The sequence below is a fragment of the Nerophis lumbriciformis genome, linkage group LG39, assembly GCF_033978685.3.
Source record: "Nerophis lumbriciformis linkage group LG39, RoL_Nlum_v2.1, whole genome shotgun sequence".
Taxonomy (NCBI): domain Eukaryota; kingdom Metazoa; phylum Chordata; class Actinopteri; order Syngnathiformes; family Syngnathidae; genus Nerophis; species Nerophis lumbriciformis.
Genome location: NC_084586.2, coordinates 4,489,074 through 4,517,021, shown reverse-complemented (window position 1 = coordinate 4,517,021; position 27,948 = coordinate 4,489,074). Strand labels below are relative to the sequence as shown.

The following is a 27,948-nucleotide window of genomic DNA, read 5'->3' as shown; positions in this document are numbered from 1 at the left end:
TGCCCCTCCCAAAAATCTCCCGGGGCAACCGTTCTCCCGAATTTCTCCCGATTTCTACCGGGACAACAATATTGGGGGCGTGCCTTAAAGGGGAACATTATCACCAGACCTATGTAAGCGTCAATATATACCTTGATGTTGCAGAAAAAAGACCATATATTTTTTAACCGATTTCCGAACTCTAAATGGGTGAATTTTGGCGAATTAAACGCCTTTCTATTATTCGCTCTCGGAGCGATGACGTCACAACATGACGTCACATCGGGAAGCAATCCGCCATTTTCTCAAACACATTACAAACACCGAGTCAAATCAGCTCTGTTATTTTCCGTTTTTTTGACTGTTTTCCGTACCTTGGAGACATCAGGCCTCGTCGGTGTGTTGTCGGAGGGTGTAACAACACGAACAGGGACGGATTCAAGTTGCACCAGTGGCCCAAAGATGCGAAAGTGGCAAGAAATTGGACGTTTGTTCCGCACACTTTACCGACGAAAGCTATGCTACGACAGAGATGGCAAGAATGTGTGGATATCCTGCGACACTCAAAGCAGATGCATTTCCAACGATAAAGTCAAAGAAATCTGCGAGCGGATGAGGGTATGTCTACAGAATATATTCATTGATGAAAACTGGGCTGTCTGCACTCTCAAAGTGCATGTTGTTGCCAAATGTATTTCATATGCTGTAAACCTAGTTCATAGTTGTTAGTTTCCTTTAATGCCAAACAAACACATACCAATCGTTGGTTAGAAGGCGATCGCCAAATTCGTCCTCGCTTTCTCCCGTGTCGCTGGCTGTCGTGTCGTTTTCGTCGGTTTCGCTTGCATACGGTTCAAACCGATATGGCTCAATAGCTTCAGTTTCTTCTTCAATTTCGTTTTCGCTACCTGCCTCCACACTACAACCATCCGTTTCAATACATGCGTAATCTGTTGAATCGCTTAAGCCGCTGAAATCCGAGTCTGAATCCGAGCTAACGTCGCTATACCTTGCTGTTCTATGCGCCATGTTTGTTTGTATTGGCATCACTGTGTGACGTCACAGGAAAATGGACGGGTGTGTATATAACGATGGTTAAAATCAGGCACTTTGAAGCTTTTTTTAGGGATATTGCGTGATGGGTAAAATTTTGAAAAAAACTTCGAAAAATAAAATAAGCCACTGGGAACTGATTTTTAATGGTTTTAACCCTTCTGACGAAAACGACACGACAGCCAGCGACACGGGAGAAAGCGAGGACGAATTCGGCGATCGCCTTCTAACCAACGATTGGTATGTGTTTGTTTGGCATTAAAGGAAACTAACAACTATGAACTAGGTTTACAGCATATGAAATACATTTGGCAACAACATGCACTTTGAGAGTGCAGACAGCCCAGTTTTCATCAATTAATATATTCTGTAGACATACCCTCATCCGCTCGCAGATTTCTTTGACTTTATCGTTGGAAATGCATCTGCTTTGAGTGTCGCAGGATATCCACACATTCTTGCCATCTCTGTCGTAGCATAGCTTTCGTCGGTAAAGTGTGCGGAACAAACGTCTAATTTCTTGCCACTTTCGCATCTTTGGGCCACTGGTGCAACTTGAATCCGTCCCTGTTCGTGTCGTTACACCCTCCGACAACACACCGACGAGGCCTGCTGTCTCCAAGGTACGGAAAACAGTCGAAAAAACGGAAAATAACAGAGCTGATTTGACTCGGTGTTTGTAATGTGTTTGAGAAAATGGCAGATTGCTTCCCGGTGTGACGTCACGTTATTCGAGAGCGAATAATAGAAAGGCGTTTAATTCGCCAAAATTCACCCATTTAGAGTTGGGAAATCGGTTAAAAAAATATATGGTCTTTTTTCTGCAACATCAAGGTATATATTGACGCTTACATAGGTCTGGTGATAATGTTCCCCTTTAACACTGTTACTAATATGAACCCACACCAAACAAGACTGACAAACACATTTCGGGAGAACATCCGCACCGTAACACAACATAAACACAACAGAACAAATACCCAGAACCCCTTGCAGCACACTCCAATAACATCTACGGCTTTTGGAGCTCAGTGCACAACTGCACACACAACAAGAAGGAGACGAAGCAGAAGAACGAAGAAGAGACATGGCGACGACGAGCAAGAAGAAGAAGTCCACTTGCAAGTTCCAAAATGATTGGAAAAAAATAATTTCATTTCATCCAGGACAGCTCGAAGGGGAATGCTGCCTGCACCTCAACCCCGCCCCCCCGATCTCCCGAATTCGGAGGTCTCAAAGTTAGCAAGTATGCGTGAGGCACTTGTTTTTGGACGTGTGCCACACCTTCGTGGAGGCGTGCTTTACGCCCGTGGGACGTGTGCCGCACGCTCGAGGACATGTCTCGCACACTTCCACACCTCGCCTTTCACGATGCCCTGCATGTCTGGGTCTACACTGCTGCAGCAAATACAGGTAAAAGCCAGTAAATTAGAATATTTTGAAAAACTTGATTTATTTCAGTAATTGCATTCAAAAGGTGTAACTTGTACATTATATTTATTCATTGCACACAGACTGATGCATTCAAATGTTTATTTCATTTAATTTTGATGATTTGAAGTGGCAACAAATGAAAATCCAAAATTCCGTGTGTCACAAAATTAGAATATTACTTAAGGCTAATACAAAAAAGGGATTTTTAGAAATGTTGGCCAACTGAAAAGTATGAAAATGAAAAATATGAGCATGTGCAATACTCAATACTTGGTTGGAGCTCCTTTTGCCTCAATTACTGCGTTAATGCGGCGTGGCATGGAGTCGATGAGTTTCTGGCACTGCTCAGGTGTTATGAGAGCCCAGGTTGCTCTGATAGTGGCCTTCAACTCTTCTGCGTTTTTGGGTCTGGCATTCTGCATCTTCCTTTTCACAATACCCCACAGATTTTCTATGGGGCTAAGGTCAGGGGAGTTGGCGGGCCAATTTAGAACAGAAATACCATGGTCCGTAAACCAGGCACGGGTAGATTTTGCGCTGTGTGCAGGCGCCAAGTCCTGTTGGAACTTGAAATCTCCATCTCCATAGAGCAGGTCAGCAGCAGGAAGCATGAAGTGCTCTAAAACTTGCTGGTAGACGGCTGCGTTGACCCTGGATCTCAGGAAACAGAGTGTACCGACACCAGCAGATGACATGGCACCCCAAACCATCACCCAACCATGCAAATTTTGCATTTCCTTTGGAAATCGAGGTCCCAGAGTCTGGAGGAAGACAGGAGAGGCACAGGATCCACGTTGCCTGAAGTCTAGTGTAAAGTTTCCACCATCAGTGATGGTTTGGGGTGCCATGTCATCTGCTGGTGTCGGTCCACTCTGTTTCCTGAGATCCAGGGTCAACGCAGCCGTCTACGAGCAAGTTTTAGAGCACTTCATGCTTCCTGCTGCTGACCTGCTCTATGGAGATGGAGATTTCAAGTTCCAACAGGACTTGGCGCCTGCACACAGCGCAAAATCTACCCGTGCCTGGTTTACGGACCATGGTATTTCTGTTCTAAATTGGCCCGCCAACTCCCCTGACCTTAGCCCCATAGAAGATCTGTCGGGTATTGTGAAAAGGAAGATGCAGAATGCCAGACCCAAAAACGCAGAAGAGTTGAAGGCCACTATCAGAGCAACCTGGGCTCTCATAACACCTGAGCAGTGCCAGAAACTCATCGACTCCATGCCACGCCGCATTAACGCAGTAATTGAGGCAAAAGGAGCTCCAACCAAGTATTGAGTATTGTACATGCTCATATTTTTCATTTTCATACTTTTCAGTTGGCCAACATTTCTAAAAATCCCTTTTTTGTATTAGCCTTAAGTAATATTCTAATTTTGTGACACACGGAATTTTGGATTTTCATTTGTTGCCACTTCAAATCATCAAAATTAAATGAAATAAACATTTGAATGCATCAGTCTGTGTGCAATGAATAAATATAATGTACAAGTTACACCTTTTGAATGCAATTACTGAAATAAATCAAGTTTTTCAAAATATTCTAATTTACTGGCTTTTACCTGTACTTCCCCTTTCTAGTGAATGCATCAGGCAAGAAACACTTCCTGTATTTGACGTCTCATGCATACCACATGGAAATTTGGTACCCTTCTTTACTGGACTGAAGGCTCTCTAGTGAAAAAGCAGAATTCATTCACTGTTGCACCCGAAGTAAAAGAAAAATAACAAAAGTGCGGGCTATAGAGCGTTTTCTATTCGGGCTCCAGTACTATGGAATGCCCTCCCGGTAACAGTTAGAGATGCTACCTCAGTAGAAGCATTTAAGTCCCATCTTAAAACTCATTTGTATACTCTAGATCAGGGGTGTCAAACTCAAATACAGAGTGGGCCAAAATGTAAAACTGAACAAAGGTTGAACAAATTAACCTTTTAATAGGGACCCAAACAAGTTTTGCATTGAATATTGAACAAGCAAGGCTTATATAACTTTATAGTGACATGCAAAATCGAGTTTCAAATAATAATAATAATAATTAAAAAATATCAATGGCATATCAAATACAATTTAAATAAAAATTGAATGCCTCTTTTCTATTTGCAGCCTTCTGAGGTAAATATCAAAATAAACTTTTTCCACAGGCTAATAATAAATTTGAAAATAAAATAACAATAATGAATGAATCAAACATTTAAGCCTTGAAGTAGCAAGAGAAAGTGCATGAATAAAATGTTAATTATTGCTCAGTTTGCTACACTGATTTGCTTTAACACTGAATATGGAACAAGCAACGCTTATATAACTTCATCCATCCATCCATTTCCTACCGCTTATTCCCTTTGGGGTCGCGGGGGGCGCTGGAGCCTATCTCAGCTACAATCGGGCGGAAGGCGGGGTACACCCTGGACAAGTCGCCACCTCATCGCAGGGCCAACACAGATAGACAGACAACATTCACACTCACATTCACACACTAGGGCCAATTTAGTGTTGCCAATCAACCTATCCCCAGGTGTATGTCTTTGGAAGTTTCAAAATGTAATGAATAAAATGCTAAAGTTGTTGATAAACAAGAAATTATTTTAATAATTAAATATGGTCATTTTAAATGAATTATTATGATAATTTAAAATCAATTATTTCAAATATGTTTATTTTAATGTATAATTCTATGCCTTCTGAGGTAACTATCAACATTAACTTTTTCCACAGGCTAATAAATTTGAAAATAAAATAACAATGAATAAATCAACCATTCAGGCCTTTTTACTGCTCAGTTTGCGACACACTGATCTAATCTGATGTGCCCAAGCCAGATACCTGCCATCTTTTCTGGGATTCTAGTTCATTAATGTCGGGGCTCAGGTGGGCGGGGTTTGGTGGTAGCGGGGGGTGTATATTGTAGCGTCCCAGAAGAGTTAGTGCTGCAAGGGGTTCTGGGTATTTGTTCTGTTGTGTTTATGTTGTGTTACGGTGCGGATGTTCTCCCGAAATGTGTTTTGTCATTCTTGTTTGGTGTGGTTTCGCAGTGTGGCGCATATTTGTAACAGTGTTAAAGTTGTTTATACGGCCACCCTCAGTGTGACCTGTATGGCTGTTGATCAAGTATGCCTTGCATTCACTTATGTGTGTGTAGAAGCCGCATATATCATGTGACAAGGGCCGGCACGCTGTTTGTATGGAGGAAAAGCAGACGTGACGACAGGTTGTAGAGGACGCTAAAGGCAGTGCCTTTAAGGCACGCCCCCAATATTGTTGTCCGCGTGGAAATCGGGAGAAATTCGGGAGAATGGTTGCCCCGGCAAACTTTCGGGAGGGGCACTGAAAATCGGGAGGGTTGGCAAGTATGAGTATTAGCGGTGAATGCGGTGTTACAGCGGTTGTATAATACTGGCGGGCCAGATCTAATGTTAATTTGATATTGCCTCAAGGGCCAAATGAAATTACACGGCGGGCCAAATTTGGCCCGCGGGCCAGAGTTTGACACCCATGCTCTAGCCTTTAAATAGACCCCCTTTTTAGACCAGTTGATCTGCCGTTTCTTTTCTTCTCTGCCCCCCTCTTCCTTGTGGAAGGGGGGGGGGGGGCATAGGTCCGGTGGCCATGGATGAAGTGCTGGCTGTCCAGAGTCGGGACCCGGGATGGACCGCTCGTCTGGCCCCACTATGGACTAGACTCTCACTATTATGTTAGATCCACTATGGACTGGACTTTCACAATATTATGCTAGATCCACTCGACGTCCACATCTGCGGTCCTCTCCAAGGTTTCTCATAGTCATTCACATTGACATCCCACTGGGTTGTGAGTTTTTCCTTGCCCTTATGTGGGATCTGAACCGAGGATGTCGTTGTGGCTTGTGCAGCCCTTTGAGACACTTGCGATTTAGGGCTGTATAAATAAACATTGATTGATTGATTGATTGATAGAAGTATCTGCAGACTCTGAATACTCTCTAAATATGGCGCCAAAGTTGCTGAGCTGGCAACATGGAACCCTGCTGCTACGTCTTCTTATTCTCTGGCGGACCGCTACAATTAAACAAATGTTTGGGAAACACTGCCACTAGATTAGGTTCAGAAGTGTGCTAAAATTCCCCTGTACTACAAAACACTTGTTTTGAGGCCATGATCTAGATATTTAGCTTGCTGACTCGTCATTTTAGATTTAGACTTAGACTTCCTTTTTATTGTCATTCAAATTTGAACTTTACAGCACAGATAAGAACGACATTTCGTTACATAAGCTCGTGGTAGTGCAGGATAAAAAAAGCAATAAGGTGCATATATAAATAAATAAATATATATATCTAAAATAAATAAATATATATAAATAAATAAATAGATTACTGTACAGATAAATATATTGCACTTTTTCCACATGCGTCCACGTTTATGGATGTATGTTATATTGTCTTTTTTATTCCAGCGAGTTAATCCATTTTGGGGGGAGTTGGGGGGATAATTTGATTATGACGCGTTCAAGAGTCTTACGGCTTGAGGGAAGAATTATATTGCGTGAGATATTTCTGTACCTTGTCTTCGTCCTCGTCCTCGGTGATGCTCACTGCAAAGAGCAGAGTCGTGCATGAAGACGACGAATAATTGGACGCGATTGATCTCCGCCCTCGCCACTCACCTACGGGCAGGTCGTCATACGAGGGGTCGCGCGTCTGGCCCGCATCGGTCTGTATGAGTTCACCCCCAGGGGACGCTGTGACCTCATGCTGCGGCGAGAGGGTGAGTGCGGCCGTAGGAAGTTCCTTCAACATCCTGCGCAGCTCCTCCACGTCTCTTCTCAGGTTCTGGAAAAGTGAGTAACAAAATAACCAGCGACTAAAAGGTGAAGATAGGCCTGGGCAATATGGTCTAAAAATAAAATGTAAAATTTTTTCCCCAAATATTGAATTGACGTTTTTTTTTTCTTCCCACTTTTTAAAGAAACTGATTAGATAACAATGAGATACTTATATAAGCACACGTGATTTCCATCCGTCTTCTTCCGCTTATCCGAGGTCGGGTCGCGGGGGCAGCAGCCTAAGCAGGGAAGCCCAGACTTCCCTCTCCCCAGCCACTTCGTCCAGCTCCTCCCGGGGGATCCCGAGGCGTTCTTAGGCCAGCCGGGAGACATAGTCTTCCCAACGTGTCCTGGGTCTTCCCCGTGGCCTCCTACCGGTTGGATGTGCCCTAAACACCTCCCTAGGGAGGCGTTCGGGTGGCATCCTGACCAGATGCCCGAACCACCTCATCTGGCTCCTCTCGATGTGGAGGAGCAGCGGCTTTACTTTGAGCTCTCCCCGGATGACAGAGCTTCTCACCCTATCTCTAAGGGAGAGCCCCGCCACCCGGCGGAGGAAACTAATTTCGGCCGCTTGTACCCGTGATCTTGTCCTTTCGGTCATAACCCAAAGCTCATGACCATAGGTGAGGATGGGAACGTAGATCGACCGGTAAATTGAGAGCTTTGCCTTCCGGCTCAGCTCCTTCTTCACCACAACGGATCGATACAGCGTCCGCATTACTGAAGATGCCGCACCGATCCGCCTGTCGATCTCACGATCCACTCTTCCCCCTCTCGTGAACAAGACTTCTAGGTACTTGAACTCCTCCACTTGGGGCAGGGTCTCCTCCCCAACCCGGAGATGGCACTCCACCCTTTTCCGGGCGAGAACCATGGACTCGGACTTGGAGGTGCTGATTCCCATCCCAGTCGCTTCACACTCGGCTGCGAACCGATCCAGTGAGAGCTGAAGATCCTGGCCAGATGAAGCCATCAGGACCACATCATCCGCAAAAAGCAGAGACCTAATCCTGCAGCCACCAAACCAGATCCCCTCAACGCCTTGACTGCGCCTAGAAATTCTGTCCATAAAAGTTATGAACAGAATCGGTGACAAAGGGCAGCCTTGGCGGAGTCCAACCCTTACCGGAAACGTGTCCGACCTACTGCCGGCAATGCGGACCAAGCTCTGACACTGATCATACAGGGAGCGGACTGCCACAATCAGACAGTCCGATACCCCATACTCTCTGAGCACTCCCCACAGGACCTCCCGAGGGACACGGTCGAATGCCTTCTCCAAGTCCACAAAACACATGTAGACTGGTTGGGCAAACTCCCATGCACCCTCAAGGACCCTGCCGAGAGTATAGCGCTGGTCCACAGTTCCACGACCAGGACGAAAACCACACTGTTCCTCCTGAATCCGAGGTTCGACTATCCGGCGTAGCCTTCTCTCCAGATCAAGGCTGAGGAGTGTGATCCCACGATAGTTGGAACACACCCTCCGGTTCCCCTTCTTAAAGAGACACGTGATTTCTTCGTTTTTTATTTGTAATAAATTTGCAAAAATTTCGAAAAATATGTTTTCACAATGTTATTATGGGGTATTGTGTGAATAATTTTGAGGAGAAAAATGTCCTTTATTTTGGAATAAGGCTGTAAGATAAATTGTGAATGCTCTGTAAACACGGACTCTTCCACTGTTTGGCCGCCTCATCTTCATCGACGTGCAGAGCAATCATTACAGTGCTCTTTTTTTCCAACATGGTAGTTTGTGTGAATGATTGCACCACAGTAAGATGCTTTTTAGCAGACTTTGTTTGTAAAAAGTAGCTGGATGCTTCCGTTTAAAAAGCTGGAATAAGTTTGTTGGCCTGCTGCCTTTTTTAAACAAACTTTGCAGCGTGCCGTCGTTTGTTCCGCGCCTGTTGCCGCAAAACCAAACCACTGACAAACCTTTTCTTCTCTTGGGAACAAACGTCTTGCTGTCGTTTGCGTTAACTTTAGCCATGTTGTGCTACGATGTGTGTGCATCCCCCTAAGGCAGTCCTTCTCAAATGGTAGGGGGGCGCGTGTGATCTCGGGGCCGTACCAGAATAAGATGAAGCGTATGCAACACTCGGCTTCACTGTAACCACGGTGGGAGACGAGGAAAGGCTTCCTTTATTGTTAATACGTTTACAATGTTATGCAGGTGTATAGTTATAACAATTTTATCGACAAATTATACTATTTATAGTCACGGTGGAGAACGGGGGGGTGCAAAATATTTTCCTCTTCCTATGGGGGCGGGGGAGGGCATAACAGGAAATATTTGAGAAGCAGGGGTGTCAATATTGAGGCCCGTCCAGCCATTTTCTACCGCTTGTCCCGTTCGGAGTCGCGGGGGTGCTGGAGCCTATCTCAGCTGCATTCGGGCAGAAGGCGGTGTACACCCTGGACAAGTCGCCACCTCATCGCAGGGCAATATTGAGACCCACGTCGCAATTATGGCCAGAGGTGGGTAGTAACGCGCTACATTTACTCCGTTACATCTACTTGAGTAACTTTTGGGATAAATTGTACTTCTAAGAGTAGTTTTAATGCAACATACTTTTACTTTTACTTGAGTATATTTATAGAGAAGAAACGCTACTTTTACTCCGCTCCATTTATCTACATTCAGCTCGCTACTGATTTTTATCGATCTGTTAATGCACGCTTTGTTTGTTTTGATTTGTCAGACAGACCTTCAAAGTAGGATCTATCGCATGCCTGCGTTTCACCAATCAAATGCAGTCACTGGTGACGTTTGACTCCATTTCACCAATCAAATGCAATCACTAGTGACGTTTGACTCCGTTTCACCAATCAAATGCAGTCACTGGTGACGTTTGACTCCGTTTCACCAATCAAATGCAGTCACTGGTGACGTTTGACTCCGTTTCACCAATCAAATGCAGTCACTGGTGACGTTTGACTCCGTTTCACCAATCAAAGGCAGTCACTGGTGACGTTTGACTCCGTTTCACCAATCAAAGGCAGTCACTGGTGACGTTTGACTCAGTTTCACCTATCAAATACAATCACTGGTGACGTTTGACTCCGTTTCACCAATCAAATGCAGTCACTGGTGACGTTTGACTCCGTTTCACCAATCAAAGGCAGTCACTGGTGACGTTTGACTCCGTTTCACCAATCAAATGCAGTCACTGGTGACGTTTGACTCCGTTTCACCAATCAAATGCAATCACTAGTGACGTTTGACTCCGTTTCACCAATCAAATGCAGTCACTGGTGACGTTTGACTCAGTTTCACCTATCAAATGCAATCACTGGTGACGTTTGACTCCGTTTCACCAATCAAATGCAGTCACTGGTGACGTTTGACTCCGTTTCACCAATCAAATGTAGTCACTGGTGACGTTTGACTCCGTTTCACCAATCAAATACAGTCACTGGTGACGTTTGACTCAGTTTCACCAATCAAATGCAGTCACTGGTGACGTTTGACTCCGTTTCACCAATCAAAGGCAGTCACTGGTGACGTTTGACTCAGTTTCACCAATCAAATGCAGTCACTGGTGACGTTTGACTCCGTTTCACCAATCAAATGCAGTCACTGGTGACGTTTGACTCCGTTTCACCAATCAAATGCAGTCACTGGTGACGTTTGACTCCGTTTCACCAATCAAATACAGTCACTGGTGACGTTTGACTCAGTTTCACCTATCAAATGCAATCACTGGTGACGTTTGACTCCGTTTCACCAATCAAATGCAGTCACTGGTGACGTTTGACTCCGTTTCACCAATCAAAGGCAGTCACTGGTGACGTTTGACTCAGTTTCACCAATCAAATGCAGTCACTGGTGACGTTTGACTCCGTTTCACCAATCAAATACAGTCACTGGTGACGTTTGACTCAGTTTCACCTATCAAATGCAATCACTGGTGACGTTTGACTCCGTTTCACCAATCAAATGCAGTCACTGGTGACGTTTGACTCCGTTTCACCAATCAAATGCAGTCACTGGTGACGTTTGACTCCGTTTCACCAATCAAATGCAGTCACTGGTGACGTTTGACTCCGTTTCACCAATCAAAGGCAGTCACTGGTGACGTTTGACTCCGTTTCACCAATCAAATGCAGTCACTGGTGACGTTTGACTCCGTTTCACCAATCAAATACAGTCACTGGTGACGTTTGACTCCGTTTCACCAATCAAATGCAGTCACTGGTGACGTTTGACTCCGTTTCACCAATCAAATACAGTCACTGGTGACGTTTGACTCCGTTTCACCAATCAAATGCAGTCACTGGTGACGTTTGACTCCGTTTCACCAATCAAATACAGTCACTGGTGACGTTTGACTCAGTTTCACCTATCAAATGCAATCACTGGTGACGTTTGACTCCGTTTCACCAATCAAATGCAGTCACTGGTGACGTTTGACTCCGTTTCACCAATCAAAGGCAGTCACTGGTGACGTTTGACTCCGTTTCACCAATCAAATGCAGTCACTGGTGACGTTTGACTCCGTTTCACCAATCAAATGCAGTCACTGGTGACGTTTGACTCCGTTTCACCAATCAAATGCAGTCACTGGTGACGTTTGACTCCGTTTCACCAATCAAAGGCAGTCACTGGTGACGTTTGACTCCGTTTCACCAATCAAAGGCAGTCACTGGTGACGTTTGACTCCGTTTCACCAATCAAATGCAATCACTAGTGACGTTTGACTCCGTTTCACCAATCAAATGCAGTCACTGGTGACGTTTGACTCCGTTTCACCAATCAAAGGCAGTCACTGGTGACGTTTGACTCCGTTTCACCAATCAAATGCAGTCACTGGTGACGTTTGACTCCGTTTCACCAATCAAATGCAGTCACTGGTGACGTTTGACTCAGTTTCACCTATCAAATGCAATCACTGGTGACGTTTGACTCCGTTTCACCAATCAAATGCAGTCACTGGTGACGTTTGACTCCGTTTCACCAATCAAATGCAGTCACTGGTGACGTTTGACTCCGTTTCACCAATCAAATACAGTCACTGGTGACGTTTGACTCAGTTTCACCTATCAAATGCAATCACTGGTGACGTTTGACTCCGTTTCACCAATCAAATGCAGTCACTGGTGACGTTTGACTCCGTTTCACCAATCAAATGCAGTCACTGGTGACGTTTGACTCCGTTTCACCAATCAAAGGCAGTCACTGGTGACGTTTGACTCCGTTTCACCAATCAAAGGTAGTCACTGGTGACGTTTGACTCCGTTTCACCAATCAAATGCAATCACTAGTGACGTTTGACTCCGTTTCACCAATCAAATGCAGTCACTGGTGACGTTTGACTCCGTTTCACCAATCAAAGGCAGTCACTGGTGACGTTTGACTCCGTTTCACCAATCAAATGCAGTCACTGGTGACGTTTGACTCCGTTTCACCAATCAAATGCAGTCACTGGTGACGTTTGACTCAGTTTCACCTATCAAATGCAATCACTGGTGACGTTTGACTCCGTTTCACCAATCAAATGCAGTCACTGGTGACGTTTGACTCCGTTTCACCAATCAAATGCAGTCACTGGTGACGTTTGACTCCGTTTCACCAATCAAATACAGTCACTGGTGACGTTTGACTCAGTTTCACCTATCAAATGCAATCACTGGTGACGTTTGACTCCGTTTCACCAATCAAATGCAGTCACTGGTGACGTTTGACTCCGTTTCACCAATCAAAGGCAGTCACTGGTGACGTTTGACTCCGTTTCACCAATCAAATGCAGTCACTGGTGACGTTTGACTCCGTTTCACCAATCAAATGCAGTCACTGGTGACGTTTGACTCAGTTTCACCTATCAAATGCAATCACTGGTGACGTTTGACTCCGTTTCACCAATCAAATGCAGTCACTGGTGACGTTTGACTCCGTTTCACCAATCAAATGCAGTCACTGGTGACGTTTGACTCCGTTTCACCAATCAAATGCAGTCACTGGTGACGTTTGACTCAGTTTCACCTATCAAATGCAATCACTGGTGACGTTTGACTCCGTTTCACCAATCAAATGCAGTCACTGGTGACGTTTGACTCCGTTTCACCAATCAAATGCAGTCACTGGTGACGTTTGACTCCGTTTCACCAATCAAATGCAGTCACTGGTGACGTTTGACTCCGTTTCACCAATCAAATGCAATCACTAGTGACGTTTGACTCCGTTTCACCAATCAAATGCAGTCACTGGTGACGTTTGACTCCGTTTCACCAATCAAAGGCAGTCACTGGTGACGTTTGACTCCGTTTCACCAATCAAATGCAGTCACTGGTGACGTTTGACTCCGTTTCACCAATCAAATACAGTCACTGGTGACGTTTGACTCAGTTTCACCTATCAAATGCAATCACTGGTGACGTTTGACTCCGTTTCACCAATCAAATGCAGTCACTCGTGACGTTTGACTCCGTTTCACCAATCAAAGGCAGTCACTGGTGACGTTTGACTCCGTTTCACCAATCAAATGCAGTCACTGGTGACGTTTGACTCCGTTTCACCAATCAAAGGCAGTCACTGGTGACGTTTGACTCCGTTTCACCAATCAAATGCAATCACTAGTGACGTTTGACTCCATTTCACCAATCAAATGCAGTCACTGGTGACGTTTGACTCAGTTTCACCAATCAAATGCAGTCACTGGTGACGTTTGACTCCGTTTCACCAATCAAATGCAATCACTAGTGACGTTTGACTCCATTTCACCAATCAAATGCAGTCACTGGTGACGTTTGACTCCGTTTCACCAATCAAAGGCAGTCACTGGTGACGTTTGACTCCGTTTCACCAATCAAATGCAGTCACTGGTGACGTTTGACTCCGTTTCACCAATCAAATGCAGTCACTGGTGACGTTTGACTCCGTTTCACCAATCAAAGGCAGTCACTGGTGACGTTTGACTCCGTTTCACCAATCAAATGCAATCACTAGTGACGTTTGACTCAGTTTCACCAATCAAATGCAGTCACTGGTGACGTTTGACTCAGTTTCACCTATCAAATGCAATCACTGGTGACGTTTGACTCCGTTTCACCAATCAAATGCAGTCACTGGTGACGTTTGACTCCGTTTCACCAATCAAATGCAGTCACTGGTGACGTTTGACTCCGTTTCACCAATCAAAGGCAGTCACTGGTGACGTTTGACTCAGTTTCACCTATCAAATGCAATCACTGGTGACGTTTGACTCCGTTTCACCAATCAAATGCAGTCACTGGTGACGTTTGACTCAGTTTCACCTATCAAATGCAATCACTGGTGACGTTTGACTCCGTTTCACCAATCAAATGCAGTCACTGGTGACGTTTGACTCCGTTTCACCAATCAAAGGCAGTCACTGGTGACGTTTGACTCCGTTTCACCAATCAAATGCAATCACTGGTGACGTTTGACTCCGTTTCACCAATCAAATACAGTCACTGGTGACGTTTGACTCCGTTTCACCAATCAAATGCAGTCACTGGTGACGTTTGACTCCGTTTCACCAATCAAAGGCAGTCACTGGTGACGTTTGACTCCGTTTCACCAATCAAATGCAATCACTAGTGACGTTTGACTCAGTTTCACCAATCAAATGCAGTCACTGGTGACGTTTGACTCAGTTTCACCTATCAAATGCAATCACTGGTGACGTTTGACTCAGTTTCACCTATCAAATGCAATCACTGGTGACGTTTGACTCCGTTTCACCAATCAAATGCAGTCACTGGTGACGTTTGACTCCGTTTCACCAATCAAAGGCAGTCACTGGTGACGTTTGACTCCGTTTCACCAATCAAATGCAATCACTAGTGACGTTTGACTCCGTTTCACCAATCAAATGCAGTCACTGGTGACGCTTGACTCCGTTTCACCAATCAAAGGCAGTCACTGGTGACGTTTGACTCCGTTTCACCAATCAAATGCAATCACTAGTGACGTTTGACTCCGTTTCACCAATCAAATGCAGTCACTGGTGACGTTTGACTCCGTTTCACCAATCAAAGGCAGTCACTGGTGACGTTTGACTCAGTTTCACCAATCAAATGCAATCACTAGTGACGTTTGACTCCGTTTCACCAATCAAATGCAGTCACTGGTGACGTTTGACTCCGTTTCACCAATCAAATGCAATCACTAGTGACGTTTGACTCCGTTTCACCTATCAAATGCAATCACTGGTGACGTTTGACTCCGTTTCACCAATCAAAGGCAGTCACTGGTGACGTTTGACTCCGTTTCACCAATCAAAGGCAGTCACTGGTGACGTTTGACTCCGTTTCACCAATCAAATACAATCACTGGTGACGTTTGACTCCGTTTCACCAATCAAATGCAGTCACTGGTGACGTTTGACTCCGTTTCACCAATCAAATACAGTCACTGGTGACGTTTGACTCCGTTTCACCAATCAAATGCAGTCACTGGTGACGTTTGACTCCGTTTCACCAATCAAAGGCAGTCACTGGTGACGTTTGACTCCGTTTCACCAATCAAATGCAATCACTAGTGACGTTTGACTCCGTTTCACCAATCAAATGCAGTCACTGGTGACGCTTGACTCCGTTTCACCAATCAAAGGCAGTCACTGGTGACGTTTGACTCCGTTTCACCAATCAAATGCAATCACTAGTGACGTTTGACTCCGTTTCACCAATCAAATGCAGTCACTGGTGACGTTTGACTCCGTTTCACCAATCAAAGGCAGTCACTGGTGACGTTTGACTCAGTTCCACCAATCAAATGCAATCACTAGTGACGTTTGACTCTGTTTCACCAATCAAATGCAGTCACTGGTGACGTTTGACTCCGTTTCACCAATCAAATGCAATCACTAGTGACGTTTGACTCCGTTTCACCAATCAAATGCAGTCACTGGTGACGTTTGACTCCGTTTCACCAATCAAATGCAATCACTAGTGACGTTTGACTCCGTTTCACCTATCAAATGCAATCACTGGTGACGTTTGACTCCGTTTCACCAATCAAAGGCAGTCACTGGTGACGTTTGACTCCGTTTCACCAATCAAAGGCAGTCACTGGTGACGTTTGACTCCGTTTCACCAATCAAATACAATCACTGGTGACGTTTGACTCCGTTTCACCAATCAAATGCAGTCACTGGTGACGTTTGACTCCGTTTCACCAATCAAATACAGTCACTGGTGACGTTTGACTCCGTTTCACCAATCAAATGCAGTCACTGGTGACGTTTGACTCCGTTTCACCAATCAAAGGCAGTCACTGGTGACGTTTGACTCCGTTTCACCAATCAAATGCAGTCACTGGTGACGTTTGACTCCGTTTCACCAATCAAACAGAGCCAGGCGGTCACATGCGGCAAACAACAAGCTTAAGCTTACATGAACTCAACTTCAAATTTGAGGAAGCACATCGCGGTAAGTAACGTTAGTAGATATTTTGGCTGTCACCGTAGGCTGATGTTAGCTTCCCTGCTATGAATCACTGTCAAATGTACATCGTGTGGGGACATTTATTAACGCACTGCAGCCTCATAGACACACACACACACACACACACACACACACACACACACACACACACACACACACACACACACATACACACACGCGCGCGCATGCATAGAAACACCAATCAGAAGTGCACAGTGTGTTTACCATGAATTGATTTACGTGGACCCCGACTTAAACAAGTTGAAAAACTTATTTGAGTGTTACCATTTAGTGGTCAATTGTACTGTACTGTGCAATCTACTAATACAAGTTCCCAGGTGCAGCCCACACCTATCAGTTTATGGTTTGCGTAAAGTCTAACTTGTTATTTTCCTTTGTAATCTCTGCCTACTGAGCCTATGGTGCTGTCAAGTTATTGTGGCTCAATTTGCCTTAATTTTTTTATGTTAATGTATTATTATTTAATATATATTATTGTTTTAGTTGCTTAAGATATATTCCTGGCTCTGTATTTGCTCATTGCTATTTTTATGTTTTTGTGCATTATTTGTTGCCGTCATCATTAAACGAACAGGTTACTCATCAGTTACTCAGTACTTGAGTAGTTTTTTTCACAACATACTTTTTACTTTTACTCAAGTAAATCTTTGGGTGACTACTCCTTACTTTTACTTGAGTAATAAATCTCTAAAGTAACAGTACTCTTACTTGAGTACAATTTCTGGCTACTCTACCCACCTCTGATTATGGCTGCCCTCAGCGGGCCTCTTTAAATGTCGTGACTGAGTACATTAAATGATGTGACAGGCCACTTTGAATGACATGGTGGGCCACGTTGAATGACTTGAATGACTATGTTAAATGATGTGGCAGATTACATTGAATGATATGGCGGGCCACATTAAATGACGTGATGTGACTGACTACGTTAAATGATGTGGCAGATCACATTAAACGACGTGACGGGCCACTTTGAATAACGGGACGGACCGCATTGTATGATGTGACGGACCACATTGAATGACGTGACTGACTACATTAAAAGATGTGGCAGATCACATTGAATGACATGGTGGGCCACATTGACGTGACAGACCACATTATTACATGGTGGGCCACATTAAATGACGTAACGTGACTGACTACGTTAAATGATGTGGCAGATCACAAATGACGTGGTGGATCACATTAAAGGACGTGACGGGCCACTTTGAATAACGGGACGGACCACGTTGAATGACATGCTGGGCCACATTAAATGACGTGACCATCCATCCATCCATCTTCTTCCGCTTATCCGAGGTCGGGTCGCGGGGGCAGCAGCCTAAGCAGGGAAACCCAGACTTCCCTCTCCTCAGCCACTTCGTCCAGCTCCTCCCGGGGGATCCCGAGGCGTTCCCAGGCCAGCTGGGAGACATAGTCTTCCCAACGTGTCCTGGGTCTTCCTCGTGGCCTCCTACCGGTCGGACATGCCCTAAACACCTCCTTAGGGAGGCGCTCGGGTGGCATCCTGACCAGATGCCCGAACCACCTCATCTGGCTCCTCTCGATGCGGAGGAGCAGCGGCTTTACTTTGAGCTCCCCCCGGATGACAGAGCTTCTCACCCTATCTCTAAGGGAGAGCCCCGCCACCCGGCGGAGGAAACTCATTTCGGCCGCTTGTACCCGTGATCTTGTCCTTTCGGTCATAACCCAAAGCTCATGACCATAGGTGAGGATGGGAACGTAGATCGACCGGTAAATTGAGAGCTTTGCCTTCCGGCTCAGCTCCTTCTTCACCACAACGGATCGATACAGCGTCCGCATTACTGAAGACGCCGCACCGATCCGCCTGTCGATCTCACGATCCACTCTTCCCTCACTCGTGAACAAGACTCCGAGGTACTTGAACTCCTCCACTTGGGGCAAGATCTCCTCCCCAACCCGGAGATGGCACTCCACCCTTTTCCGGGCGAGAACCATGGACTCGGACTTGGAGGTGCTGATTCTCATCCCAGTCGCTTCACACTCAGCTGCGAACCGATCCAGTGAGAGCTGAAGATCCTGGCCAGATGAAGCCATCAGGACCAAATCATCTGCAAAAAGCAGAGACCTAATCCTGCAGCCACCAAACCGGATCCCCTCAACGCCTTGACTGCGCCTAGAAATTCTGTCCATAAAAGTTATGAACAGAATCGGTGACAAAGGGCAGCCTTGGCGGAGTCCAACCCTCACCGGAAACGTGTCCGACTTACTGCCGCAATGCGAACCAAGCTCTGACACTGATCATACAGGGAGCGGACCGCCACAATCAGACAGTCCGAAACCCCATACTCTCTGAGCACTCCCCACAGGACTTCCCGAGGGACACGGTCGAATGCCTTCTCCAAGTCCACAAAGCACATGTAGACTGGTTGGGCAAACTCCCATGCACCCTCAAGGACCCTGCCGAGAGTATAGAGCTGGTCCACAGTTCCACGACCAGGACGAAAACCACACTGTTCCTCCTGAATCCGAGGTTCGACTATCCGGCGTAGCCTCCTCTCCAGTACACCTGAATAGACCTTACCGGGAAGGCTGAGGAGTGTGATCCCACGATAGTTAGAACACACCCTCCGGTTCCCCTTCTTAAAGAGAGGAACCACCACCCCGGTCTGCCAATCCAGAGGTACTGCCCCCGATGTCCACGCGACTGACTACATTAAATGATGTGGCAGACCACATTGAATGACGTAACAGACCACATCATGACATGGTGGGCCACATTAAATGACGTAACGTGACTGACTACGTTAAATGATGTGGCAGATCGCATTTAAGGACGTGACGGACCACATTATATGACATGACGGACCATTGTGAATATCGGGACAGACCGCATTGTATAATGTGGCGGGCCACTTTAATGATATTGCGGACCACATTATATGACGTGGCGGCTCAGGTTAAATGATGTTATAGACCACTTTGAATAACGTGACGGACCGCATTGTATGATGTGGCAGGCCCCTTTAATGATATGACAGACCACATTAAATGATGTGGCGGGGCAGATTAAATGATGTTATAGACCACATTAAATGATGTGATGGACCACATTATATGACATAGCAGGCCACAATAAATGACGTGACGAACTACGGTTAATGATGTGGCAGACCACATTGAATGATATGGCGGGCCACTCTACATGAAGTGACAGACCACATACGACAGGGCGGGCCATTTTAAACGATGTGGCAAATAACATTAAATGACATGGCGGGCGACTTTGAATGACGTAGCATACCACTTTAAATGACGTGACAGACTACGTTAAATACAATGGCAGACCATATCGAGTGACATAGTAGGCCACAATAAATTACACGATGGATAGCGTTAAATGAGGTGGCAGACCACTTTATACAACATGGCGGACTACGTTAAATGAGGTGGCAGACCACAATGAGTTGACGGACCGCGGTAAATGATGTGGCTGGAAAATTTAAATGATGTAGTGGGCCACTTAAAATTATGTGGCAGGCCACATTTATGAGGTGACTGCCTACAATAAATGACGTGAGGGACCACAATATATGACGTGACGGACTACATTAAATGATGTGGTACACCACATTGAATGACATGGCGGTGACAGACCACGTCATATACGAAACATGGCGGGCCACATGAAATGATGTGCCAGACCAGAATAATGAGTTGACAGACCACATTAATGATTTGACTGCCCACGTTAAATGACGTGAGGGACCACAATATACGGGTAAAAGCCAGTAAATTAGAATATTTTGAAAAACTTGATTTATTTCAGTAATTGCATTCAAAAGGTGTAACTTGTACATTATATTTATTCATTGCACACAGACTGATGCATTCAAATGTTTATTTCATTTAATTTTGATGATTTGAAGTGGCAACAAATGAAAATCCAAAATTCCGTGTGTCACAAAATTAGAATATTACTTAAGGCTAATACAAAAAAGGGATTTTTAGAAATGTTGGCCAACTGAAAATTATGAAAATGAAAAATATGAGCATGTACAATACTCAATACTTGGTTGGAGCTCCTTTTGCCTCAATTACTGCGTTAATGTGGCGTGGCATGGAGTCGATGAGTGTCTGGCACTGCTCAGGTGTTATGAGAGCCCAGGTTGCTCTGATAGTGGCCTTCAACTCTTCTGCGTTTTTGGGTCTGGCATTCTGCATCTTCCTTTTCACAATACCCCACAGATTTTCTATGGGGCTAAGGTCAGGGGAGTTGGCGGGCCAATTTAGAACAGAAATACCATGGTCCGTAAACCAGGCACGGGTAGATTTTGCGCTGTGTGCAGGCGCCAAGTCCTGTTGGAACTTGAAATCTCCATCTCCATAGAGCAGGTCAGCAGCAGGAAGCATGAAGTGCTCTAAAACTTGCTGGTAGACGGCTGCGTTGACCCTGGATCTCAGGAAACAGAGTGGACCGACACCAGCAGATGACATGGCACCCCAAACCATCACCCAACCATGCAAATTTTGCATTTCCTTTGGAAATCGAGGTCCCAGAGTCTGGAGGAAGACAGGAGAGGCACAGGATCCACGTTGCCTAAAGTCTAGTGTAAAGTTTCCACCATCAGTGATGGTTTGGGGTGCCATGTCATCTGCTGGTGTCGGTCCACTCTGTTTCCTGAGATCCAGGGTCAACGCAGCCGTCTACCAGCAAGTTTTAGAGCACTTCATGCTTCCTGCTGCTGACCTGCTCTATGGAGATGGAGATTTCAAGTTCCAACAGGACTTGGCGCCTGCACACAGCGCAAAATCTACCCGTGCCTGGTTTACGGACCATGGTATTTCTGTTCTAAATTGGCCCGCCAACTCCCCTGACCTTAGCCCCATAGAAAATCTGTGGGGTATTGTGAAAAGGAAGATGCAGAATGCCAGACCCAAAAACGCAGAAGAGTTGAAGGCCTCTATCAGAGCAACCTGGGCTCTCATAACACCTGAGCAGTGCCAGAAACTCATCGACTCCATGCCACGCCGCATTAACGCAGTAATTGAGGCAAAAGGAGCTCCAACCAAGTATTGAGTATTGTACATGCTCATATTTTTCATTTTCATACTTTTCAGTTGGCCAACATTTCTAAAAATCCCTTTTTTGTATTAGCCTTAAGTAATATTCTAATTTTGTGACACACGGAATTTTGGATTTTCATTTGTTGCCACTTCAAATCATCAAAATTAAATGAAATAAACATTTGAATGCATCAGTCTGTGTGCAATGAATAAATATAATGTACAAGTTACACCTTTTGAATGCAATTACTGAAATAAATCAAGTTTTTCAAAATATTCTAATTTACTGGCTTTTTACCTGTATAACATGGAAGGGCCACTTTAAACAATGAGGTGACGGACTACATTAAATGATGTGGCACACCACATTGAATGACATGGCGGTCCACATTATATGACGTGACAGAACTTGTCATATAAAGTGTCGGGACACATGAAATGATGTGGCAGGCCAGATCTGGCCCCCGGGCCTGGAGTTTGTCACGTGTGCTAAGGAAATAAGGGAGAGGGCGGAAGCTACGGAAGTTTCTGGGGGCAAACACTCTGCCAGAGCAAGAGGATAAAAAAAAGATTGATTTTAAATGTTTGAAATGTCTGCAACAAAAAACTGGAATTTATGGAAAATGGATTTGTCGTCTAGGTGACATAATGGTGAGGAGCTCATCTTGACGTACTTGGTTCTCTTGAGTCAGCATGTCGTTTTGATGTCTGATAGTCAACATCAGCTGTTCCTTCTCCTCCATCAAGACTTCCTTCTCTGCGATGGCGGCCTGAGCTTCTCTCAGTTGCAGCTGGAAACCACAAAGGAGGTTCTGCTGAAGATTCTGATGCACGCTGTGTTTACAAACACAGCGGCTTCCCTTGGGCATGCTACCTCGGTTTGTCCTAAATGACCGTCATCACACTCGCCGCCGCCGCCGCCTTCTTCATCGCAGCCCGGTGTGCTCCCAGCAGGGTTCTCCTGGATCTGCATCTGACTTGTCATCTGGGCCAGCGTCTCCTGCTGTTGGACAGGAGAAGAAGACGGAACGTTCGCCACCCGAGCTCCACGTGAGAAGGAAGAACAACTAAATGTCCAAACCTTCAAGCTGTCCATTTCTTGCTTTTGCTGCTGCACCGTGTTTTCTAATTGTTGATTCTGAGCCTTCGTCTCTGAAAGTTCTCTCTCCAGCTCAGACTTCTCCTGGCTGTGCTGCTTCTTCTGCTCCTGTGGAGCCCACAGAGTCAAGCGTCACACAACAGTTGCCAGCGTGCAAAGGAAAACACGACGACAGACCTCCAAGACGCCGACTTGCCGCCTCTCGTCCTGCAGATCTTTCTGCATCTCTTCGTTCTTTTCTCTGATGCGATCCGCCGCTTCCTTCAGAGCCGCCTTCTCTTGAACGCTCTCGTCCACTTGGTGCTGCGCAACATCAAGCATAAGCCCTCCAGACCTTCAATATGGAACCTTCTGTTTCAAAGCCACACTCAGAACCTCTTGGATTTTAATCGCTTTTTTAAGTATTGTTTACTCGGGGTGTGAACCTTTGGGCACATTTGATTCCCGTTCCTGGGGTGACGATTCTCGAGTCAAAGCGATTCTCGATTCAAAGCGATTCTCGACTCAACGCGATTCTCGACTCAACATGATTCTCGACTCAACGCGATTCTTGATTCTCGACTCAACATGATTCTCGACTCAACATGATTCTCGACTCAACGCGATCCTCGACTCAACGCGATCCTCGACTCAACGCGATCCTCGACTCAACGCGATTCTCGACTCAACGCGATTCTTGATTCTCGACTCAACATGATTCTCGACTCAACGCGATTCTTGATTCTCGGCTCAACATGATTCTCGACTCAACATGATTCTCGACTCAACATGATTCTTGACTAAAAGCGATACTCGACTCAACGCGATCCTCGACTCAACGCAATTTTTGACTCAACGCGATTCTCGACTCAACGTGATTCTCGACTCAACGCGATTCTCGATTCTCGACTCAACATGATTCTCGACTCAACATGATTCTTGACTAAAAGCGATCCTCGACTCAACGCGATCCTCGACTCAACGCGATCCTCGACTCAACGCGATTCTCGACTCAACGCAATTCTTGATTCTTGCCTCAACATGATTCTCGACTCAACGCGATTCTTGATTCTCGGCTCAACATGATTCTCGACTCAACATAATTCTCGACTCAACATGATTCTTGACTAAAAGCGATACTCGACTCAACGCGATCCTCGACTCAACGCAATTTTTGACTCAACGCGATTCTCGACTCAACGCGATTCTCGACTCAACGCAATTCTCGATTCTCGACTCAACATGATTCTCGACTCAACATGATTCTTGACTAAAAGCGATCCTCGACTCAACGTGATCCTCGACTCAACGCGATCCTCGACTCAACGCGATCCTCGACTCAACGCGATCCTCGACTCAACGCGATTCTCGACTCAACGTGATTCTTGATTCTTGCCTCAACATGATTCTCGACTCAACGCGATTCTTGATTCTCGACTCAACATGATTCTCGACTCAACATGATTCTTGACTAAAAGCGATACTCGACTCAACATGATTCTCGACTCAACGCGGTCCTCGACTCAACGCGATCCTCGACTCAACGCGATCCTCGACTCAACGCAATTCTCGCATTGTATTAGTTGGTGAAATAATTCTAATGAAACTTTTTCAAAACAGGTTGGAAAAGTTCCTTCTGGTTGCTTGGAGATGGGCCAACATTTTAAAACTGATTCTTGTAAAAAATACAAATGTTCTTTCTTTTTCTTCTTCTTTTTTTTAATCGATTTTCTAAATTTATGAATCGATTTATATCGGGACAATTTAAGAATCGTAATTCGGGTGTGAATCGACTTTTTGGTGCACTCTATTGTTTGCAGCAGGAGTCATCGCTCAATTGGGGCCTGAAGAAGAATTTGATGTCGAGGCCCGACCCATTACTTTTTTTTTTCAGACTTTTTTTTTTTGGTGACATTTTTGTAATATTTTTAATCAAATGTCAGTTTGATTTGATAAATCAAACTTTATTTATATAGCACTTTTCATGCAGAGCCAATGGCAACAAAGTGCCTTACACAAAAAAAACCCATCTCCACTCGGTAATAACTACATTTTACACCATCTAAAAATAGTATATTAGATTTCAAAATATAACTTAAAATAAAGTAATAAAAGAAAAAAAACATAACATTTGAGATGTCCCCACTGGATGAAAACCAAAATTAAAACCATCTAAAAAAATAGTAAAACATATTTTAAAATATAAGTTAAGATAATTTTAATAAAAACAACTAAATGTCCAAACCTTCAAGCTGTCCATTTCTTGCTTTTGCTGCTGCACCGTGTTTTCTAATTGTTGATTCTGAGCCTTCGTCTCTGAAAGTTCTCTCTCCAGCTCAGACTTCTCCTGGCTGTGCTGCTTCTTCTGCTCCTGTGGAGCCCACAGAGTCAAGCGTCACACAACAGTTGCCAGCGTGCAAAGGAAAACACGACGACAGACCTCCAAGATGCCGACTTGCCGCCTCTCGTCCTGCAGATCTTTCTGCATCTCTTCGTTCTTTTCTCTGATGCGATCCGCCGCTTCCTTCAGAGCCGCCTTCTCTCGAACGCTCTCGTCCACTTGGTGCTGTGCAACATCAAGCATAAGCCCTCCAGACCTTCAATACGGAACCTTCTGATCCAAAGCCACACTCAGAACCTCTTGGACTTTAATCGCTTTTTTAAGTATTGTTTACTCGGGGTGTGAACCTTTGGGCACATTTGATTCCCGTTCCTGGGGTGACGATTCTCGAGTTAAAGCGATTCTCGATTCAAAGCGATTCTCGACTCAACGCGATTCTCGACTCAACGCGATTCTCGACTCAACGCGATTCTCGACTCAACGCGATTCTTGATTCTCGACTCAACATGATTCTCGACTCAACGCGATTCTTGATTCTCGACTCAACATGATTCTCGACTCAACATGATTCTCGACTAAAAGCGATACTCGACTCAACGCGATCCTCGACTCAACGCGATCCTCGACTCAACGCGATTCTCGACTCAACGCGATTCGCGATTCTCGACTTAACATAATTCTCGACTCAACGCGATTCTTGATTCTCGATTCAACATGATTCTCGACTCAACATGATTCTCGACTCAACATGATTCTTGACTAAAAGCGATACTCGACTCAACGCGATCCTCGACTCAACGCGATTCTTGACTCAACGCGATTCTTGATTCTCGACTCAACATGATTCTCGACTCAACCTGATTCTTGACTAAAAGCGATCCTCGACTCAACGCGATCCTCGACTCAACGCGATCCTCGACTCAACGCGATTCTTGATTCTCGACTCAACATGATTCTCGACTCAACGCGATTCTTGATTCTCGACACAACATGATTCTCGACTCAACATGATTCTCGACTCAACATGATTCTTGACTAAAGATTCTTGACTAAAAGCGATTCTCGACCTTCTATCCGGAACCTTCTGATCCAAAGCCACACTCAGAACCTCTTGGATCTTAATCACTTTTTTAAGTATTGTTAACTCGGGGTGTGAACCTTTAGGCACCTAATGATTACATTTGATTCCCGTTTCCTGGGTGACGATTCTCGAGTCAAAGCGATTCTCGACTCAACGCGATCCTCGGCTCAACGCGATCCTCGACTCAACGCGATCCACGACTCAACCCGATTCCCGACTCAACGCGATTCCCGACTCAACGCGATTCCCGACTCAACGCGATTCCCGACTCAACGCGATTCCCGACTCAACGCGATTCTCGACTCAATGCGATTCTCGACAACGCGATTTTTGACTCAACGCGATTCTCGATTTAAAGCGATTCTCGATTTAAAGCGATTCTCGATTTAACGCGATCCACGACTCAACCCGATTCCCGACTCAACGCGATTCCCGACTCAACGCGATTCCCGACTCAACGCGATTCCCGACTCAACGCGATTCTCGACTCAACGCGATTCTCGATTTAAAGCGATTCTCGATTTAAAGCGATCCTCGATTTAACGCGATCCTCAACTCAACGCGATTCTCGACTTAACGCGATTCCCGACTCAACGCGATTCTCGATTTAAAGCGATTCTCGATTTAAAGCGATTCTCGACTCAACGCGATTCTCGCATTGCATTAGTTGGTGAAATAATTCTAGAGTCATCGCTCAATTGGGGCCTGAAGAAGAATTTGATTTCAAGGCCCGACCCATTTTTTTTCGTCCTTTTGTTTTTGTGAAATTTTTAAAATATTTTTAATCAAATGTCAGTTTCATATGATAAATCAAACTTTATTTATATAGCACTTCTCATGCAGAGCCAAGTGGCAACAAAGTGCCTTACACCAAAAAAAACCCCCATCTCCACTGGGTAATAACTACATTTTACACCATCTAAAAATAGTATATTAGATTATAAAATATAAAAGTAATAAAAGAAAAAAACCATAACATTTGAGACGTCTCCACTGGATGAAAACTAAAATTAAAACCATCTAAAAAAATAGTAAAACATATTTTAAAATATAAGTTAAAATCATTTTAATAAAAACAATATTTGAGGCGCCCCCACTGGATAATAACTAAAGTTAACACCATCTAAAAATAATAACACAAATTTTAAAATACAAGTAAAAATAAGTTAATAAATGAATAAAAACAACATTTGAGACATCTTCACTGGATAATAACTAAAGTTAACACCATCTAAAAATAATATAATACATATTTTAAAATATAAGAAAAATAAATGAATAAAAACATAACATTTGAGGCACCCCCAAGGGACGATAACTAAAATTAACACCATCTAAAAGTAGTATAACACATATTTTAAAATATAAGTAAAAAATAAAATGTAAATAATATATTAATTAGTGAAAACACAACATTTGAGGCGCCCCCACTGGATAATAACTACATTCAATACCATCTAAAAAAAAATAGTATAACACATTTTAAAATATGAGTAAAAATAAATTAATACATGAATAAAAACATAACATTTGAGGTGCCCCACTGGATAATAACTAAAATTAACAGCATCTAAAAAAAATAGTATAACACATATTTTAAAATATAAGTGAAAAATAAAATATTAATAAGTTAAAGTTAAGTACCAATGATTGTCACAGTGTGGTGAAATTTGTCCTCTGCATTTGACCCATCCCCTTTTTCACCCCCTGGGAGGTGA

At 44.5% G+C, this 27,948-nt stretch overlaps 1 protein-coding gene across 2 annotated transcripts in view; it reads right to left on the bottom strand.

The window, feature by feature from the left end:
* calcoco2 (calcium binding and coiled-coil domain 2) overlaps positions 1-27,948 on the bottom strand; it is a 73,190-nt gene that overhangs the window by 9,977 nt on the left and 35,265 nt on the right. For both annotated transcript variants that reach the window (XM_061931986.2, XM_061931987.2), the window contains exons 5-12: positions 25,249-25,374; positions 25,054-25,179; positions 23,007-23,132; positions 22,812-22,937; positions 22,605-22,733; positions 22,405-22,521; positions 7,106-7,271; positions 7,002-7,033 (exon numbers count right to left, since the gene is read on the bottom strand). In XM_061931986.2, coding sequence (XP_061787970.1) covers positions 7,002-7,033; positions 7,106-7,271; positions 22,405-22,521; positions 22,605-22,733; positions 22,812-22,937; positions 23,007-23,132; positions 25,054-25,179; positions 25,249-25,374 — 948 coding nt within the window. The remainder of the gene's footprint in view (positions 1-7,001; positions 7,034-7,105; positions 7,272-22,404; positions 22,522-22,604; positions 22,734-22,811; positions 22,938-23,006; positions 23,133-25,053; positions 25,180-25,248; positions 25,375-27,948) is intronic.